Consider the following 20288-nt stretch of genomic DNA (forward strand, 5'->3'; position numbering starts at 1 on the left):
CCAAAGGTTGTTGACAGTTTCAGAGGGAGCATTAGGCAATGATTGACTACAATAGGGGAAAGAAATATGGTAGAACACGAAATGGTAGCTTTGAGAGATGAAATTGTGAAGGTAGCAGAGGATCAAACAAGTATAAATCCTTGGATAACACAAGATATATTGAATTTAACTGATGAAAGGAGTACACAAAAATGCTGCAAATGAAGCAGGCAAAAGGGAATATTTACCCATGAGATTGAGAAAAATTGCTAAACGGCTAAGTAGGAATGGCTAAAATATAACTAGAAGGATGTAGAAGTATGCAGGACTAGGGAAAGATAGATACCACCTACAGGAAAATTAAAGAGGCCTTAAGAGATTAGAGGAGAAGCTATATGGATACCAAGAGCTCAGATGGAAAGTCAGTCCTAAGCAAAGAAGGGAAAGATGGGAGTGGAAGGAGTATATGGAAGGACTATACAAGGGCAATGAACTTGAAGGCAATATTATGGAAAGAAAGGAGGATGTAGATAAAGATGAGTTTGGAGATATGATACTGCAAAATGAATTTGACAGAGCACTGAAGGACCTAAGTTGAAACAAGGCCCATGGAGAAGACGACATTCTGTCAGCGCTACTGATATCACTAGGGAAAACAGATAGAAGCCAGCCTTGGAAAAGATCAGTTTGGATTCCAAAAAAATGTAGAAACACACAAGGCAGTACTGACCTTATGACTTCTCTTAGAAGATAGGTTTAGGAAAGGCAAACCTACACTTATAGCATTGGAGATTTAGAGAAAGCTTTTGACTACGTTGATTTGAAAACACTCTTTGAAATTCTGAAGATAGCAGGGGAAAATACAGGGAACAGAAGGCCATGTACAACTTGTACAGAAACAATACAGCAGTTGTAAGTATCCAGGGGCATTAAAGGGAAGCAAAGATTGAGAAGGGAGCGAGGCAGGGTTGTAGCCTTTCCCTGATATTATTCAATCTGTACATCGAGCAATCAGTGCAGAAAACCAAAGAAAAATCTGGTTAAGGAATTAACATTATGGGAGAAGAAATAAAAACTTAGAGGTTTGACAATCACATTATAATTCTGTCTCAGGCACTAAAGGCCTTGAAAGAGCAGTTGAATGGAATTGACAGTGTCTTGAAAGGGGGGATACAGGATAAACAACAAATGAAATGGAATGTAGTGAAATTAAAAAAGGCAGTGCTGAGATAATTAACTTATGAAGCGAAACACTAAAAGCAGTAAAGGAGTCTTGCTAGTTGGGCAGTAAAATAACTGATAATGGCTGAAGTAGAGGGGATATAAAATGTAGACTGGCAATGGAAAGAAAAGCATTTCTGAAGAAGAGAAATTTGTTAATACTGAATGTAGATTTAAGTGTTAGGAAGTTTTTTATGGTATTTCGAGTGTAGCATTGTAGGGAACTGTAATGTGGACAATAAACAGGTCAGATAAGAAGAGAATAGAAGTTTCTGAAATGTAGTGCTGCAGAAAAATGCTGAAGACTAGATGGGTAGCTCATGTAACCCATAAGGAGGTACAGAATAGGATTGGGGAGAAAAAAAATTCGTTGCACAATTTGACTGATAGCAAGGTTGGTTGACAGGACATGTTATGAAACATAAAGGGGTTACCAATTTAGTACTGGTGGGGAAGTTTGAGGAGAGCTGAAGAAGATATGTGAGAAGAATATACTCATTGTTACAATACAGGTACATGTTCCATAAGCACAAGAAGCATACATTTTGTCAGCATGGTTTCTATCCAATGACAGAGTGGACAAAAACTCTGTTTTAGCTTGTGTGTTAGCATAATATTTGCGCAACAACTGGCAGGCCTAGTGCATTATCCAAATAAAATTACAGTGTAATGTGTGCTTGGTGATCTGGGTCTTATTTACACAGTGCCAGACTGCCATTTATAATAGACCAATCCACTTAACTTTGTCCATCAGTCTTTCAAGGTCTATCCATCTCTTGGTATTTCATCTTCACTCTGTGCTGTCCTTACTCACAATAATAATAATAATTTTTTTTTAAATCCTCTATTACCATTCCTGGTGTAATTCTGCCCAGGCATTCCTAGCATATCCACTCGTTTAAGTCCTTTCATATTAAATTGGCTGCATATGCTGATAAAAATGCTGACATGTTTACATAGCATCTGCATAGATGTTACCGTCACCATCAACCACACCACACGATTATGTATTTTTGGTCTCCTTCATTTTGTTACTGATGCTCACTTATTACATCATTTGGTGATTTTTGGATACCGTATGTATTTATTCCCTCAACTGTTCTACTTATATCAATGGGTGATATTTTGACTATTGAAGGCTAACAAGACGCCTGTATTTTTTTTTTTTTTTTTTTTTTTTTTTTTTTAAGTTGTATAACTGTATTATCAATCAAAATGTAAGCAGTGATCGTTTTACATAGCACTCATGCAGAGAATGTATCATATTTCAAGAAATCACAAAAATTGACAGCTCAGAAAGCAGAAAAATTATGTAATCCTGGAAACAGAAGTATTGCAATACAGAAAGCTAATCTTGCATCAAAAATTCAGTTGATATTACAGAAGATATTTTCCTGCAAAAGTCACCTAAAAAGGGTTTTTTGTAAGATTAATTTGCATGTACAAATTCTATAAGTAAACAAACAAAATGTAAAAAAGGGAAAAAATGTGGAATAGTAATTTCTCAAAACTGTTTAGTTTGAACACTACACTATTTGATTAATCGTCATTATTATGACTAGGTCTAGAAGTTTTTAAGACATAATTGTTAAGCACTTGCTTAGCTATGGTTACAACGCATGAACATCTTATTGACTTAGCACAAAAATGGTCATGATTGAACTTAGGAACAAGTCTATATCTAATCTGTAACGTCCGGCAATACGGAAGTTCAATCATGACCATTTGTGTGCTAAGTCAATAAGATGTTCACGCGTTTTAATCATAGCTAAGCAAGTGCTTAAAAATTACGTCTTAAAAACTTCTAGATCTAAGTTCCTCTTAGGTGATTAAACTTCGTGCTTAAGCACAAAAAGTTTCCTAGATAGGTCATACCTTGTAAGCACATGTCTTCCTCATATCGTGACCAATGAATACTTTATAAATGTTAAGACAGTCGATCTAATTTCGTTCTGCACAGGTTAACATATATGCCCTTTTCCTCAGCTATACCTTTTATTTCACTTACTACTAGTAAATTCAAGGTCAGGAGTTAAGTTCACATCTTGTCCGAACAAGTAACTACAGTTTATGTGCAGGCGCAAGGTATTGTGTCCGCCTAGGCGGGCCTCTTGCCGCATCGTGGTCGTGAAGTGGGGCCGAGGCAGTTCCAGATAAGTTTTATAGTCTGACGATAATTTATGGATTTTTAGTTTAAGCTTGACAATGTCCACTATGGAAAGACGGTAGTTACTGTTATTCTGAAGAAGGTTGGGTTATCCCAACTGAAACCTAGGTAAATTGTAGGCAAACAGTGCAACTGAGGCTGTTAATTATTAAAATTAAAATTAATATTTACACAGTTGCTAACAGGGCCGTGAAATGTTGATGATATTTAAACACTATTTAATTCCTTGTAAAGATTTAAAAATGGAAATAACATGAAAAAGAGAATAACAGAAATTTTCTAGATATGAAAATATCCGCAAAGTCAACAATGCAAGATTGTTGCAAAGTCAATGAAATATGTTGATTGAACCTACTCGTGTAATGAAGTAAATGCTCTTCATTTCCTTCAATAACATTTTTTTCTTTTGAATCAGACCCATCCTATCCTTTTGGACCATGACCAATCCACTTATTTCATTTATCTCAGAATGCCAATTTTGCCCCTCTAATCTAGCAGAGCCAATTCAAGATGGATGGACTGTGCATACATTTTTATACATATCTCATTGCCAGCTACTGCCTTATGCTGAAATTACTGTATTAATTCCTTGGCAAAAGCAGTAAATTTCTCAGGCTATAATCTATGAGCACCTATTTCGTAGAGCCAAAATAGAAACATTTGCAGACAGATGGACACACAGGTTCAATTACTGAATCACTAATTATTCAACATTTGAACTATTTCTGCTTCAGGTGAAAGGACGGTGCACACTATTTCCAGGTGGAAGAAAAAATCACTCCAAAGATCAGAAGAGACAAGTTGGACGTAACAATGCTCGATAATCACCCCCTCAATTTAATTGGAAAAAAAGCCAACAAACCATAACATCTTCACTTCATCAATAACAACACTTACCCCACTATGTTTCCCTCCCTTACAGCATTGGACTTAATGCTAGATGGATTTATTATGACGCCAGATCTCTTGTTAAATGAGTCCCACACACCTTGTGACTCCTGTTGTCCCTACAACTATCCATGCAAACCTGTGTTCTATCTGGCCTTTGAAATGATCTCGATTGAGCCCTGGCTTAATAATTCTGCTGCAGATAAATATGTAAATAAATAAAAATCACCTCAGTACACAATACCTCCATGGACCAGAGTGTTAATCAGCTTGTGAGGCAAGAGGGTTGAGATGCGTAAGTCATGCACTCAAATACCTATTCTCACGCCCCTAAAAGTAACTATCTGCTCACCGTTGAACATAGTCCATCTTCTTGACAGATACTGTAAAAGCAGTAACACGCATTTCTACACATTTATTCCAATACGAACTAGCCCCCCCCCCTCTCTCTCTCTCTCTCTCTCTCTCTCTCTCTCTCTCTCTCTCTCTCTCTCTCTCTCTCTCTGCATGAAACGTACCTGCATAGCCAAGGGCAGTGCATACATGTTTTCTGCAAACCGGCATGCAAGTTTATGTCTTACTTTTTGTCAATGAATGTCCATAAACTACCTACACTGACAACACACAACACCTTGTAGTTCAGAATGGTATGAAACAGCAACAAAAATCTGATTATTTGTTTTATCAGTTCCATCAGTTAGGTTTCCTCGCTGAGCACCAATACTGTCCAACTCAGAAAACTGGCTGTCATTGACCAGCCTATCTACATTGCCACTAGTGTCTTTCCCCTGTAATTGTCCATTCTCATCAGTGGTCTCAATTTTTTGCCTTTTTTTAAGCATCTTGCATCCTCTCTGTACCGATGATAATTTCACTTTTTATAATTCATTCTATTGGCTTCCTTACTTTCCCATTTCGAGTTTTTCTTTAATATTTGTTTTAGTTGCATAGTTGTGTTTTCTAATTGCATAGCTCATGTCTTAATCAAGAATCCTACAGCTTCTTTTAGTCATTGGTGTGTGTTGAAATTTACATAATACAGGCCAAGATTCTAAAACTGTATTTTTTATATAACTGATTTGATGAGTTTGAGGATATGACTTTCCCCAAGAACTAAATACAACATAAGCACAAATCTTTTGTATTTCAGTCAGTTGAGTGTATATTACGCAATTTTGAAGCCAGATTATTTTGATACCTAAATTGTAATCATATTTCATTAGTACATGCAAAGTATATCTTATATTATTGATATGAGTGTTGATGCTACTGTTTTTTATTTAATATTCTGTAATTACATCTTCGTATGACTAAATCCAGCAATTCCAACAAGTTACGAAATATAGCTAGCAAATATTCACAAAAGGTATTTTTATTCATATCCAATAATGTTAGAGTGACACTGAAAAAGAAAAGTTTGATAAACATTTCATCCATAAGAGATGTCATTATGAAGGATGTGACTGTTGATAAATACAAATACAACAGTTCCTGTGTCAGTCACTTATTTATTTTGCCACTGTACGTTTCAATGATTGGTGATGAAGGCAATGGTGTGAACTGTCACATAGTGGAAAAATAAACAAATAACTGATATAGCAACTGTTTTATATGTAGAAAAATCTGAAATAAAAATGTAGGAAATCGAAATTTTAATGAAAATAGCCAAAGTAGCTAAACTGATTAATAGTCCTCAAAGTGGAGGCACGGGAAATAACATTGCGTCTGTTTACAGTACTCGCATCTGACCATGTTAGTGGAGTTATTAGATTATTTTCATGCCTTCTATTTGTTTGATGATGACTGTCATAATTAAAGTACAATCATTTCGATTGCTACATTTTTTGCACTGTTTTGGTAAAGTGCAACTCAGGGCAGCAGTAGATGAAATGAATATAGGAAAACTCCTGAAAGAACTCTCCAGTTGGTTGTAGGAGATGACTTAACAGTAAAGGACTGAACAAAGATGTTACTTGTCTCACAGATGCTATTGTGCTGTCATACCAACTAACCCCATAAAGTATGAGAAGCTCCCAACTCCAGGAGAGAATATCTCTTTTAAATTGATATTCCTCTTTTCTAGCACAGAAAGTGACATTTTCTTATTTTGGCTAATGTATTTGGGTACATAAATGAATACACATAGAGTATTGCTGTGACAGGTGTTTAAATAGTGAACTACCACTATGACTCATTACTGCAGTAGGAGTATGGGATGCCTATGTTGCGACTGAGGATGGCAAGTATACTGCAGCCATGTTATTTTGTGCTGTGAGCTAGTGCCAGAATCCACATGCCAGATTTGTGATACACTTTTCTTCAGCTCAGTAAAGGTTATAGGAAGGATCAACAGAGAAAAGTTGGGGACACTATTTTGTCAATGTCCTGTAAAGGTTCAGAGGCAACGTATCTGTGGTATACTTTGGATTCCAGATGAGGGAAGTGCACCCCCTCTTGCTCCCACCATGTCTGTGGTTTTAATAGTCTGGAATTTGCATCTTGGATGTTAATCCATTGTTGTCTTATTCCTTCCCTTGTTGGGAGTTTGGATGATTTTCCTTCGTTTCATCTTAACTTTTCTCTTCCTATTTCTTTTCATTTCTTCATATAAAGGAAGTTTCAAAAGTTAATAATATCAACAATTCGACTAAGTTTTTAATTTGTGTGTCTATCAGCTCTGCATAAATAGCTATTGTTCCAGCAAGTGGTAAGTAGACAGTACTCTTTCAAATAGTGTTCTACCTTTATACCACTTGTGCCTCAACCGCGTGACTGCTACGGTCGCAGGTTCGAATCCTGCCTCGGGCATGGATGTGTGTGATGTCCTTAGGTTAGTTAGGTTTAAGTAGTTCTAAGTTCTAGGGGACTGATGACCACAGATGTTAAGTCCCATAGTGCTCAGAGCCATTTGAACCATTTTTGAACTTGTGGCTCATGGTTTAATGATAAACAACTGAACTACTCTTTATATTGTGTTTTAGGTTTTATGGAAGTGTTTTATTGTGCTTAACATATGCTAAAATAAAATAGCTTGTCTGATACCCTCATGTGCCACCACACCACATATACTTATCATTGATGAACTTCTTCTGTGTATTCTTCTCTTAGGGACATTCTCTTTTCTTTTAGATTTTTCCATGTGCATGGCTGGTTCTTTCCATCTGTTTCTCATCTTTGTTGTGCATCACTGTTTATTTAACAGTAATTTGTTCGGTTGCATATTTCTTTTGGTTTATAACATGAAACTTTGTTCCAGTTTCATTTGTTTTTTCTCCTTTTTTCCTTCTGCCACCCAAGGTATATTAGCACCTCGTTCTGTTCACTATTAACTGTTTGAATATTCTCCTTCCTTTTCATTTTCTTTTCAATTTCACAGCTTTTCATCTTTCACAGTCTCAGTCACTTAATTATCAGTTTCAGTTATGCCATGGTAATTGTATTTATTAAAAGCAATGCAGCAATTGGAATTTTGCTCATCCAATTTGTGAATTCATTTTTTCAGTCCCAATCTAACTATCATATGTATCTGTATATTTTGTACTGAAATGACAAACAATTTTGAAATGTATATGTAATCCCTCTGATCTCATTATTTAACTACGTGGATTGCTTGGTTTATATTCTTTTTCTGTTTTGAAATTGTAAGTCATCCATTACATGGTTTCCCTGTCATCTGGCCCTTCCTTCTGCCACTTCATGTCCTATGCCACTTTATTTTTATTTCCTATTTTTCTGAATTAAAGCCCTTGGCTCTTAAGTCTCAGAATTCAACTTCTATCTGTTTGCTTTTCTGCCACTAAGTTTTCCATCCTGTTTGGTGAGTATTATTATTTTATTTGTCATGGTTAAAGGTGTAAATGGCTTTGTAATTAATTATGGACACGATTTAAATCTATATCACATCATTTGGCAGCAGTTATGAGATTAATCATTTTCAACAGTGTTTCGTAAGGATTTACTCCTGTGTGAGCATGCTTAATTGTTATAGTAATTTGAGAAAGGAAAACCTTTTAAGGTGCACTCAGTGAATTGACATTGCCATGCATGTAGGTTCATTCTGCTGCATGTGGGGGGGACTCTAATAACGATAAAGGGTGGCGCAGTCTGGATCTGGGCCACCAGCCACCTTCAAGTTCAGCTTCGTCAAGACCATTATTTCGCACACAGCGTTCATCATCAGTGCCTGCTCCAAAATCAACTGCTGAAGCAGGTGCTACAAAAGTAAGGGGCTTCATTGGTTTCAGTAACAACTGTCTGCACTGTCATAAATCTGAGTGTTCGGAATCTTTGTGATATTGTTTTCACTGTTGACTGTAATAGTATTCTGGTTCCTATTTCATCCCCTCCCAAATGTTAAATATTAAATGAAAGCAGGGAGAGTACAAAAGAAATAAGAAATGGGGAACTTGTAATTAATTCGGCAGCATTACATCAAGCTGTACTTTCATTCTGTTACTAATTGCATAATTTCCTTTCGCACTCAGTTTTATCACTTGAAGTAAAAAGAAGAAAAATAACAAATGTGTGATATTTTTTTTTATTTAAAGAGTTACTAAACACACCTCTGAGTACACATATTTTATTTGTAAACACACAATGCGTAAACCTTAAAAGATGATAAACAGAGTAATGTGAGGTTCTTTAAACAATGTAAAGTACAAAATGTGTTGCTCAAATACAAAAAGTAAGGCTTTGTGAGTCTTGTAGTAGTTGGAAGAACACGCAAACATATTCTTAAAATACAAAGCTCAAACTTTTTTTGTATTTTGGCACATAAAAATAGGAATAAATGCTGGGTATTTCATTTAGACAGTGTTTGAACAAAACATGTGATTGAATTCTTAAGCAACAAATGCTTCATAAGAGGCAGATGTTACTACATTTACATCCAAATTCATAATCACAAGACAGTGTGTAATTTGTAGCAGACTTAACCCATTTGGAAATAGTGCCTAGAAAGAACAATTTTCAGTGTCTATATCAGTTAAAACGTGTCTAATTTTACTATAATTATTGAAATATTTTGGAATTTAGTATACACTTTTTAATTTGTATTTTTATTATACAAATGTACAGAGGCATTTCTTGCACTGTTCAGAAACCTGAGAATATGAAAAAATTGCTGTCATCAAAATAGTTTTGACAATACTCTCAACAATTATGGAAAAGATAGATTACCACTCCCTGCACTCATCTTTACGGTAAGTAGCAATCTATCCTTTCCATAAATGTTGATCTTCCAAGCTGGACTTTCCACTGTTTGACAATACTTCGACTTTTCAGTGTGTTAGCTTTCATTCGAGGAAACAAATTTTACGAAACAGTTTTCATAATTAATTATGCAATGTAAAATGATTTTCTCTCTTTGCAAACACTTAAAAATTACTGGAAAAAAGACAATCAGTGGTTAAATGAGGTTGACAGATGAAACACACTCACACATATTGACATATAGCTTCTCCTGCAGAATTCTTTTTCAGTACATAACTCAGAATTTTATTTATAGAAGGCTATTGCTGTGTCATGTGTCAGTCTGACCGTTTCAAAGAAATTTAATGTGCACTCACCCTGCTATAGTATTCTTTACAGAAATCAACGATGGCAAGCAAACCTTTTCCCTCTGAGAGCAATATCACAATGATTCTACTTTTCAGCCTGGTTTTGCTTGAATGTTTTGCATAATTTTTACTGTCTCTTTCTCTGTCTATTCCCTGCTTGTTGCTTGTCTATTGGGACCCAACACAGACTGCACGAGTACTCTTCAAAACACAGCGCTCTTTCTCTGTGCCAACCACGAAAGAACAAAAACCTGGTGATGAACCTGAAGCAAAGGTATGCAAATCCATCACTAGTTAGGACAAGCACTATGTAGAAATGCAGATTTCTTGTGTTACTAGTTGGAGACATTTGCTAAAAGAATTTTGCAGAGTGTTTTTTAATGTAAAAACTTAGAAAACTTTTAGGCATTTCTTGTTAGTAAAATTTACTCGTAATCTGGTACACAGCAGATCTAAGTTGCTTGATAAATGCCATACCCAGAAAGGAAGATGTAGCAGTCAATGAGCAAACCTACAGATGAATCTACAGTAGTTTCACATTTTCTGAGAGTTTCCATGCCATAAACTATGTTCTGATACATAATCTTCTGTTATTAAAGCTTGTCTGATGACCTCAGCATTTTCTGTCATCTACACAGTGAATTGTAATCTGTTTCATTAACCACTCCTGTCTCACAAAATGAAAGAATAAAGAATTTTTCTGACTGTTGGAAGAGATTGTCTACTTAGATCTTATAGGTTAAGGATGTGGTTTCCACCAGCCTCTAATGTTCTGTGGAATGAAATTTCATGTTGTTATGGACATACAGCATCTGTTCTACCACTCTACTACAAGAAGGCCACAACTGTTGCATTATCACCTAATACCATACTCTTCTTCTTTTTGTGCTACCTTGTCCTTCGAGTTTTATGAACAAATGTAGTTAGTTACGGTAATGGAAAATCCTTGGTGAAATACTTATATATAATAATGGAAGAAGGTCACAGCTCAACATATAATTGAGAAGTTGAGTGTTCAATAAGCATGTAAAGAAGACTGAAAACAATGCCAAACTTTTGGACAATGTCCTGCAGCAACAGAAAAAACAAATACTTACTTTTGTATAAGTGCTGCTATCATATGCTGTACAATAAATAAAATGTCCTTGAGAGCTAACTAGTACAGGATAAACACGCACACACACACGCACACACACACACACACACACACACACACACACACACACACACACACGCACACACACACCTGCATGACTGCACTGTCCTGCCCGACTACACTGTACCAGCATTGCAGCTCTACTGGAATGAGGGCCATATTGGATAGAGTGGGCAGGGGTGAAGGGAAATGAGGAGGATTAGGGAAGGGTGGCTGATGGCTCAGAGGGAGGTGCAGTAGCCACATAGATAGGAATGTGGCACCACTGAGGTGCCGCAGGCAGGGGGAATTCATATAGAGCACAATGACATGGAGGAGTGAACTGAAGGGAGACTACGCCTTGTGTGTGAGTGTAGGATGAGTGACGTGGTGCTACAGGGACAGTGGTGGAGGTATGTTTGGGACAATGGCTAGCAGAGTTTGAGGCCATAGGGATTGAAAGACGAAGGACATGTTGTCAAAAATAAAATTTTAAAAAAAATCTATATAATTCAGAGAAGCTGGTTGGGGTGAGGGAAATTACAGTTGACAGGAATAATGAAGATCCATTGAAGTCGGCCATTTCATAGTCAGCAGTATTTTCCACCATTGGGTGTTCAATATTGCTCTTGGCCACAGCTTTGCAGTGGCCGTCATTTGGGTGACAGCTGGTTGATGCTCATGCCTACATGTGAAAGCTGTGCAAAAGTTGCAGCAGAGCTGTTATACGAATGATTGCTTATCCCTGTGACAGTGCCTCCACAAAGTTTTGACTCTTATGATGAAGAGGTTGGGAGTGGATGTGGCATAAGGATGCGAAACACCCAGCTGCAAGACGTGTGCTTTGCACTCACCCAACATATCCTATTACAGTCCCTTCACACATATACCCTATACCGTCAAAGACAAGACCACTTGTGAACAAAGTCATATTATGTACCAACTATGCTATAACTTTTGCACATTCTTTTCTGTGGGCATGATCACCAAAACCCCCTCCGTAGTGGAGCTGCAGAGCTGGTAAAATGTAGTTGGCCAGGACAGTATAGCCATGGAGACGTAGATGTCACTGCCATCCAAAAGCTTAGCTATATGTTACATCTTATCTCTATTGACCACTCTATACATGGATCTACATGGCGAATTGTTATCACTCCATGGTGAAGATCGGTATTGCAATTCAGTTTTAATGTGTAAACACCACTGTGGTTTCTTTTTCCACTTGAAACCTTCACATACAGAATGACATGCAAAACCATCTTTCTCCATATGAAAATGTGACTGAAATGTCAAATAGTTTTGCTGATATTTGGTGAAGTCTGTAAAGTCAAGGAATGATGACAAGAGAGGCGAAATTCAGCTCCACCGGAATAACATCTGTCACTTGCCGTCGAGTAAAGGAAAGAACTATGCATGTGCAAATATATTATTATGCTGATATTCAGAAGACATGCATGATTGGAGCTCAGTATCTATGCTCTGTGTAATTCATGGTTTCATGAGGTAAGGTACTGTTGCATGGATCTTGATATCTAGGGTTGCATGGCAAGAACTTTAATCCAAAAATTTACTGAGTGCTTCTGTTATGAATGTAATGCTGAAGAAAGCAGTCCTTACTAATTTCAAATAAACAATCCATGAAGTGTCACAGTTAGCAAAAGCATGCCAAAAATGTTTATTGTCAAACAAAGAGATGGATACCTACATAAAATTGTATGTGATCTAAGATTTCTAGTTTGCCAATTCTATAATTTTGTGTGATGTGCCTTGTTTGTTCAAATGTGCTTCATATACAGGGTGAACCAGAACTCCACCAACAAACTTCCAGAGGTGGTGGTATAGATCAAAATGAGAGAAAGAGGGCCTCAAAAATGCATATCTTCAGTACTACGAAACACATCTCTTCTACTGCAAATTGTTTTCTTTCCATATTTTGTGATGATATAGTGTGGACTAAAACAAGACAAAATTGTTCAGTAAACAGGGGTTCTAAAATGCATACCTTAAAAAGCTATAAACACTTACTCAGTAGAAGAGGTGTGTTTCGCAGCAGGCAAGATTAACAAGTGCTCCTAGCTTTTGAACTATGCAATTTGGAGCCCATGTATACTGAGTACATTTTCTGGTTGTCATCCTTAATACCTCTGGAAGTTTGTTGGAGGCCTTCTGGTTCACCCTTTATATACGTCAGTTGTCAACAGCTACCGTGGATCACTGTAACGCAGCTTCCTATGAGAAAAAGATAATCTGGCATTTCAAATTTCCACTCTCATTTTTGCATTAACTACTGCTCTTATAAACTAAAGAACTAAACCTTTGATTTTTCAGGACCTGGGTAGTTTCAAAGTTGTAAAGTCACCTTCAAATTATTTCATAGTTTTCATAACCAAAGCAGTATCATTTGCTTGGAGTATATTGACATTAATTGTGTGCCTTGTAGAGCGATAATTTCATCTGTGTTATTTGTTCTGCAGAATGATTATTCATTACATAAAAGATGTCCATTACATTTTTTGACTATTATTATTATTATTATTATTATTATTATTATTATTATTTTTTTTTTTTTTTTTTTTTTTTTTTTTTTTTTTTTTTTTTTTTTTTTTTTTTTTTTTTTTGCGTCATTATCTGCATTTTGTGTAACAGGTTCCCACTCTGTCTCAGGCTGATTTTATTTATTTCTTTTAACTAATGAACTTTAAAACTCTATACTGTGCAAGACATGCTAAAATTTTATCAGATGAGGTAAGGAGATAGCACACATCTAATAAATTTCAAGGTAATAAGTAATTATGTAACATGGGGCATCTAGTTCAGCCATAAAAATCTACAAGGGAAACTAAATATTGTTAGAACAAGATAAAACAATGATTCACCATTGGCAGCAGTTGAATGACTAAAAAATTACAGTTGAACGACATTCCAAGGAGTGAAATGTCATAGCATCATTATTCAAATTGCCTATATCTGACTAAATAAAAATTCAAAAAAGTGTACAAAATTTTATCAAAGGAGAAAATATATTTTTGAATGTCCAACCAGATTAACAGTTTTGTTCTTCTGCATAATACTGAGCAATGGAACTAGTCATCTGAGAAAGGTACAGGAAGCACCGAAATTTGGTATACCGCCTGTCTGGTTTACAAGTAGACTGTTAGGTGCTGATAGCAACAGCTTGCTATTTATACTTGTGTGGCCAAATAATATCCCATCTTTCAGTTGTAAATAATTTAGGAGCGAAGGGGACCACCCACCAAGTATCAAAAGCATTCACTCATCAACAAACATGAGTGGGAGGGAGGGGGGAGGCGGGCGGGGGGGGGGGGGGGGGGGGGGGGAATCAGTTGGAGCAGCAGCCCCTGGTGAGAATTTATTTTCTTTACGAACATGAAAAAGGACATGTGACCACAGAACCCAGATTTTTATGACCTAATTACTGCAAAAATTGTCAGTAAAGAGACCTGAAAAATCCATAAAATAACATAAAAACAATTTAAGTAAAGTGTGTTATGAAATGAACTACAGTAATGAAAAACTGTAGGAGGTTGGAACTGTTTTTACAAAATTAACAATTAATTTAAAATTTTCTTTAAGAAATCTCATTCTTTGAAGTTGTAGAAAATTGTATAACTGTTTTAGAGGTATTATGGTATATGAAAGTCAGCATGCAGATAGCTCAGAACCCCTCACATGATGGAAATATATTGTATCCAATGGTAAAACAAACAGACCTGACCTCTTTGAAGATGTCCATGTCGAAACTGATATCAGTGATCTTGGCGCGGTTGTGGCACCAATGATTACCAAACTACAAAGGGCAACTAAAATAAGCAAAGAGTTATATATGTTCAGTATGTCTTCATAAGTGTGGGGACATCTGTTATCCGAAAACACGTATTTAGAAACCTTTCTGCATTTGCTGAAACAATTGTAGCAGGCACTCTATTTTCCTCTACTTTCAAAAACAAATACAAAAAGTCAACACACAAATATCAATATTTCACAAATGGACATTATATTTGGTACAGTAGTGAAGTAAAATATTTATTTTTTTCTTTTAAGATGCATTTATGGTACAAGTTAACATCCGTAAGTGATACAATGACAACAATAAGCAGATGAACCAATAATTTATTTTCAACTGCATTATTGCCTTTTTCCTAGGTACAAGAGCATTTTCATTCTTGCCAACATTAAAAGAATAAGCCATTTTGTCACAAATGGAAATTGTGCACAAAAATATAAAAAAATGAAGTAAAATCTTAAAAATGCAGTTTTGTACTGTGTATTGTCCTACAGGTTGTGTGTGAGTGGGAACGTGATGTTTTTTTGCGTATAAATCAGTTTGAAAATAAGTGTCAGGGCTTGTAGTAGTGGCTCAAAAGCACAAAATGTGGAAAATGTTATCTATATGAGTTTTTTAATGGCAGGAAAACAATTAATTGTGGAAACATGGCTTACAACAGGAAAATGTAAAATCTGGGGATGTAAAAATGGCTATTAGGAAGTTGTAGCAAGGATTAGGGGGAAGTTATCAGCAGAGTATAATGCTCTTGAATTCTAAATACATGTACGGGGAAAATGTTTTGCCGTTACTGACACAAAAACCAGTGGAAATACCAGATTCCAACTCTAGTTGAATGTAGATAGATTAGTTTTTAACTTTGCCTGAACATGCTTTTGGAAGATTCTTTTTTGGAACTTTATCTGTAATGCCTGTAGTAGGATATTGTTTTTCCTGACCAGTATAATAGTTTTACATTTATATGTTAAGACTGATAGCCCTTTGCACTGTAGTGTTTGGTGCTTGAGATAAGCATATAATCATGTCTGTGACCAAAGTAACACAGCCACAGTACAATAATTGCTCTGAATTCCAGAGTAATTGGTTCAAGTAATTTGCATCACTGGAATTTGCCAACAGGTGAAACAGAGATTGTGGAATGTGTTGTTTGGTTATTATTTTGTGTCCAGTTGTCATATGGTAACATTAAGTTCGACAGCCACTTAAGTTCTTGTTAAGATTTCATTAGATTCAGTTTTCATTCCACCGACCCGAAAACGAAATGGCTTTCATGAGTGGGGAACATATTAGAAAGTACAACATAAAAAACATAGGACATCTGAATATAATACTCACTTCCCTAATCATTTTGAGAGTGTCAAGATATGTGAATGGAACTGCTAATATTTACAGAATTAATACAATGTAAGAATGAAACATAGTTATACACTTTCAATAAATTTATCATACACTAAGATACCTAATTTTGACTTGTGACCAAGTGCTGTCAAAACTGAAATCCAACAGACATTTTTACTTAAGCTGGTCTAATAGTCCCTGTCAAGATACTCATCTATATAGTAGAAGGAGTTGCCTGCCAAAAAGTCTTTCAAACTCTGTGCTTTATCTGAAACCAAGTTTTTAATGATTGCTGTCAATTTACTGGAAATGAGAAAGATGGGTATGTTAAGATGAGTAGGCAAAAAAGATGGGTATATTAAGATGAGTAGGCCATGTTCTGACATCTGGTTCATACCTAACAATGTGAATATAGCAGTACAACATCCCAGAAATACTCTGGCCATCGACTTAACAAATTTATGACATGAAACTTGTCAAATACTGTCCAGCAGTTCAGTCAATATTGTATGATTGTTTCTACGTGATATCAATTGTAGATTGTGTTGTGTTTGTGTGTAAAGAACTATAGTAGTACCATCATACTTGCATTAGAATCATTCCTGTTAGCTATGTCTCTGTTGCTAAGTAATGGATTTTTCCAAGCAGAAACGGTAGCATTTCTCTCACATTTACCACAAGCAACTTAACTTTTGTGTTTTTTTGATGACTGTCAGGGACAATATCCCATGGTGTATCTCTCAAGAGGTTTTATTAGTAGTGGGCATGATAAGACATCCTGTGGAACACTACTAAATGCCTTCTCTGAAAACTACCTAGAACCCCACTCATGATGGAAATATATTGGGTCTAATGGTCAATGTGCACTTCGAAACTGGTATCAGTGATCATGAAGAAATTGTGTGAGCAATTGTTACCAAAGTACAGAGGACAGCTGTAATAAGCAGAAAGATATACATTCAGTAAACTAGATAAAAAAACAGCAATGCCTTATCTCATTGTGCAACTTCAAACTATCAGCACAGGACAGGAGCCTATAGAGGAACTGTGGCTCAAGTTTAAAATAGTAGTTGACCATGCGCTGGACAGTTATGTACCCAGTAGAACAGTTCGTAATGAGAGGGACCCTCCATGGTATACAGTCACTGTAAAGAAACTTCTAAAGAGGCAGAGATGTAAAACAAAGCTTAGGATTATGGATAGAGATATGCTCAGTGAAACGTGTTTGGCTGTCAAGAGGGCAATGTGTGAAGTCTTCAGTGACTACCATAGCAAAATACTGACAAATGATATTCCACAAAACCCAAAGAAATTCTGGTTATATGTAAAGACTTTTAGTGGTGCCAAAGTTAGTGTCCTGTCCTTAGAAAATGAGACAGGAACTGAAACTGAGGTTAGCAAAGCAAAAGCTGAAATGCTTAACTCTGTTTTCAGATGTTCCTTCACAGAGGAAAAACAGGAGAATTACCCCAATTTAATCCTCGTACCGTACCACTGAAAAGATAAGTGAAATCAGTATTAGTGTAAGTGGTGTTGAGAAACAGCTGAAACTGTTAAAACTGCACTAAAGCTCCAAGGTCAAATGTAGTCCCTGTCAGATTCTGTATTGAATTTGTGGTTGAGTTAGCCCCTCCTCTAAATATAATCTGTGATAGATCCCTCAAACAAAAAACTGTGCCCAGCAATTGGAAGAAAGTGCACGTCACACCCGCCTATACGAGAAGGATAATAGAAATGATCCCCAAAACTACTGTTCAATGTCTTTGACTTTCATTTGTTGTACAATCTTAGAACACATTCTGGGCTGAAACGTAATGATGTGTCTTGAACAGAATGACAGCCTCCATGCCAACTAGCATGCATTTCAAAAACATCGATCCTATGAAACCCAGCTTTGGCTTGTATCAAGGCAGTCAGGTAGTTGTATTTCTCGACTTCCAACTTAGTGTGTGCCCCAGGGAAGTGTGTTGGGACCTGTACTGTTCGTGCTGTATATTAATGACCTTGCAGACTATATTAATAGTAACCTCAGACTTTTTGCAGATGATGAAGTATTGTCTAAAAGAAGCTGCATAAATATTCAGTCAGATCTTGATAAGATTTCAAGCTGGTGCAAATATTGCCAACTTGCTTTCAATGCTCAGAAATGTAAACTTGTGCGCTTCACAAAACGAAAAAACATCACTAAACAAAAAACATAGTATCCTATGACTGTAATATCAGTGAGCCACAGTTGGAATTGACCAACTCATACAAATACCTGGGTGTCACATTTTGCAGGAATATGAAATGGAATGATCACATAGACTCAGTTGTAGGTAAAGCATGTGACAGACATTGGTTTATTGGTAGACTACAGGAGAAGTGCAATCAATCTACAAAGGAGATTGCTTACAGATCACTCATGCAAACCATTCTAGAATATTTCTCAAGTGTGTGGGACTCATACCAAATAGGACTAACAGGGGATATTGAATGTACACAGAGAAGGGCAGCATGAATGGCCACAGGTTTGTTTGACCTGAGGGAGAGTGTTAACAGTGATGCTGAAGAGACTGAACTAGCTGACTCTTGAAGATAGACGTAAAGTATCCCAAGAAAGTCTGCTAACAAAGCTTCAGGAACCGGCTTTGAATGACGACTCTAGGAATATACTACAACCTCTACTGATCGCTCTCATAGGGATCGTGAGGACAAGGTAAGAATAATTACAGCACACATAGAGGCATTCAAACAATCATTCTTCCTGCACTCTATACATGAATGGAACGAGAAGAAACGCTAATAACTGTCACAATGGGACGTACCCTCTGGCATGCATTTTGCAGTGGTTTGCAGCGTATGGATGTAGATATAGGTTATCAGTCCAATTACAGACATCACTCAATATACCACCTGTATTACTAAATGGACTAATGGATTCTGGGGCCAACAAGAATTTTAAATTCAATATTTCATATAACTATTAACCCCACCACTTCATTTTATATTTATGCACTTTTTTTTTTAGGTTTCATGTGTTAGAAAAATATATCTCTCTGCCAGATGCGAGAATTAATGGGTATTGCACTTAGAAACAAGACTGAAAGTAGAAAACTTTGTCAATTTAAACTTTAGAAACCCCGCAACCATAGCAAGCCGTTTGTGGTTATGTGAGGAGTGCTACTGACAAAGACGTTGCACTATGACACCAGAGTAGTGGCAGTTGGTTTTGCCATTTACATTGGTTTGCAAAAGGAACTTCACACGTTAAGTGGCACACAAAATTAGTTTTGTCACAATTCACAGTCTGTGAGTGATGTTTACCTGGAGTCATAGGAATGGCCACTTACATTTAGTGAACTAGCTTTCAATAACTGCAGCAAGCATATTACCATTACCTCAACTTCTAATCATCACTTTCATAAAGGTTACATTATGCAATTTCAGGAAGGAATAACAGTGATTCAGATTGTTCGCAACTGATCACTGTTCTTCCTTCATGAAAAAGTGGTGGTTCCTGCATTACAGGATCTTATGGGTTCCAAAATAAATAAAATTATGTGATCTTCTATCATCCAGTGAGTCAGTGAGTACACCACTAAGACTTGTGTACTGTGCAAGTAGAAGCTTTTCTTCAACTACAGGCAACACATCAGGTAGATCGTATAAAAAAAATGTACTGATACTAGAGGTTTCTTGTAGTTTCTCTTCACTGAGTCGCAAGACTTGCTGCCGCTGCTATGCAATCAGAAATCTGTGACAAGAAAGCAATTTGATAAATAAATAAAAGTTTTATGTAGCTCTAAATATAAATATTTTACAATAGTTTTTTGTAAGTGGAGCCATTCACATTTACTGACAGATGGCAACAAATTTCTTTCATATCTGCGTATAACAATGTCAGTGCCTAAGATATGTTCTATTGACGTCCTAAAATTAATATTTTTGATAAAAAGATGCATCGAGACTATGAAGTATGAAATTTACAAGATATCCATTTTTATTTGGCTTGCTATTTTTTATTCTGTGGTTCATTGTTTCAATAAAACCACTACAGTTTAATCATTCATTCGTAACTTTTCTCCATTTTTGTGACTCCGTTGTTACCAGTACCCTCACTAAATTCAGTTTTTCTCAAGTTAATAATTCATATGTACCAACAACCAATTCAGATGTCTTTATTGTATTCCTCTAGTCTTTATCTGTCTTCTTAAT

The 20288-nt window shown here is 36.3% G+C and overlaps 1 protein-coding gene across 1 annotated transcript in view; it reads left to right on the forward strand.

Annotated features, from left to right (window-relative positions):
• LOC124605129 (neurofibromin) overlaps positions 1-20288 on the forward strand; it is a 459490-nt gene that overhangs the window by 388616 nt on the left and 50586 nt on the right. The window contains exon 49 of the mRNA XM_047136614.1: positions 8306-8476. Within this exon, the coding sequence (XP_046992570.1) occupies positions 8306-8476 (171 nt within the window). The remainder of the gene's footprint in view (positions 1-8305; positions 8477-20288) is intronic.

The sequence above is a fragment of the Schistocerca americana genome, chromosome 1 (genome assembly GCF_021461395.2).
Source record: "Schistocerca americana isolate TAMUIC-IGC-003095 chromosome 1, iqSchAmer2.1, whole genome shotgun sequence".
In the NCBI taxonomy this organism is placed as follows: Eukaryota; Metazoa; Arthropoda; class Insecta; order Orthoptera; family Acrididae; genus Schistocerca; species Schistocerca americana.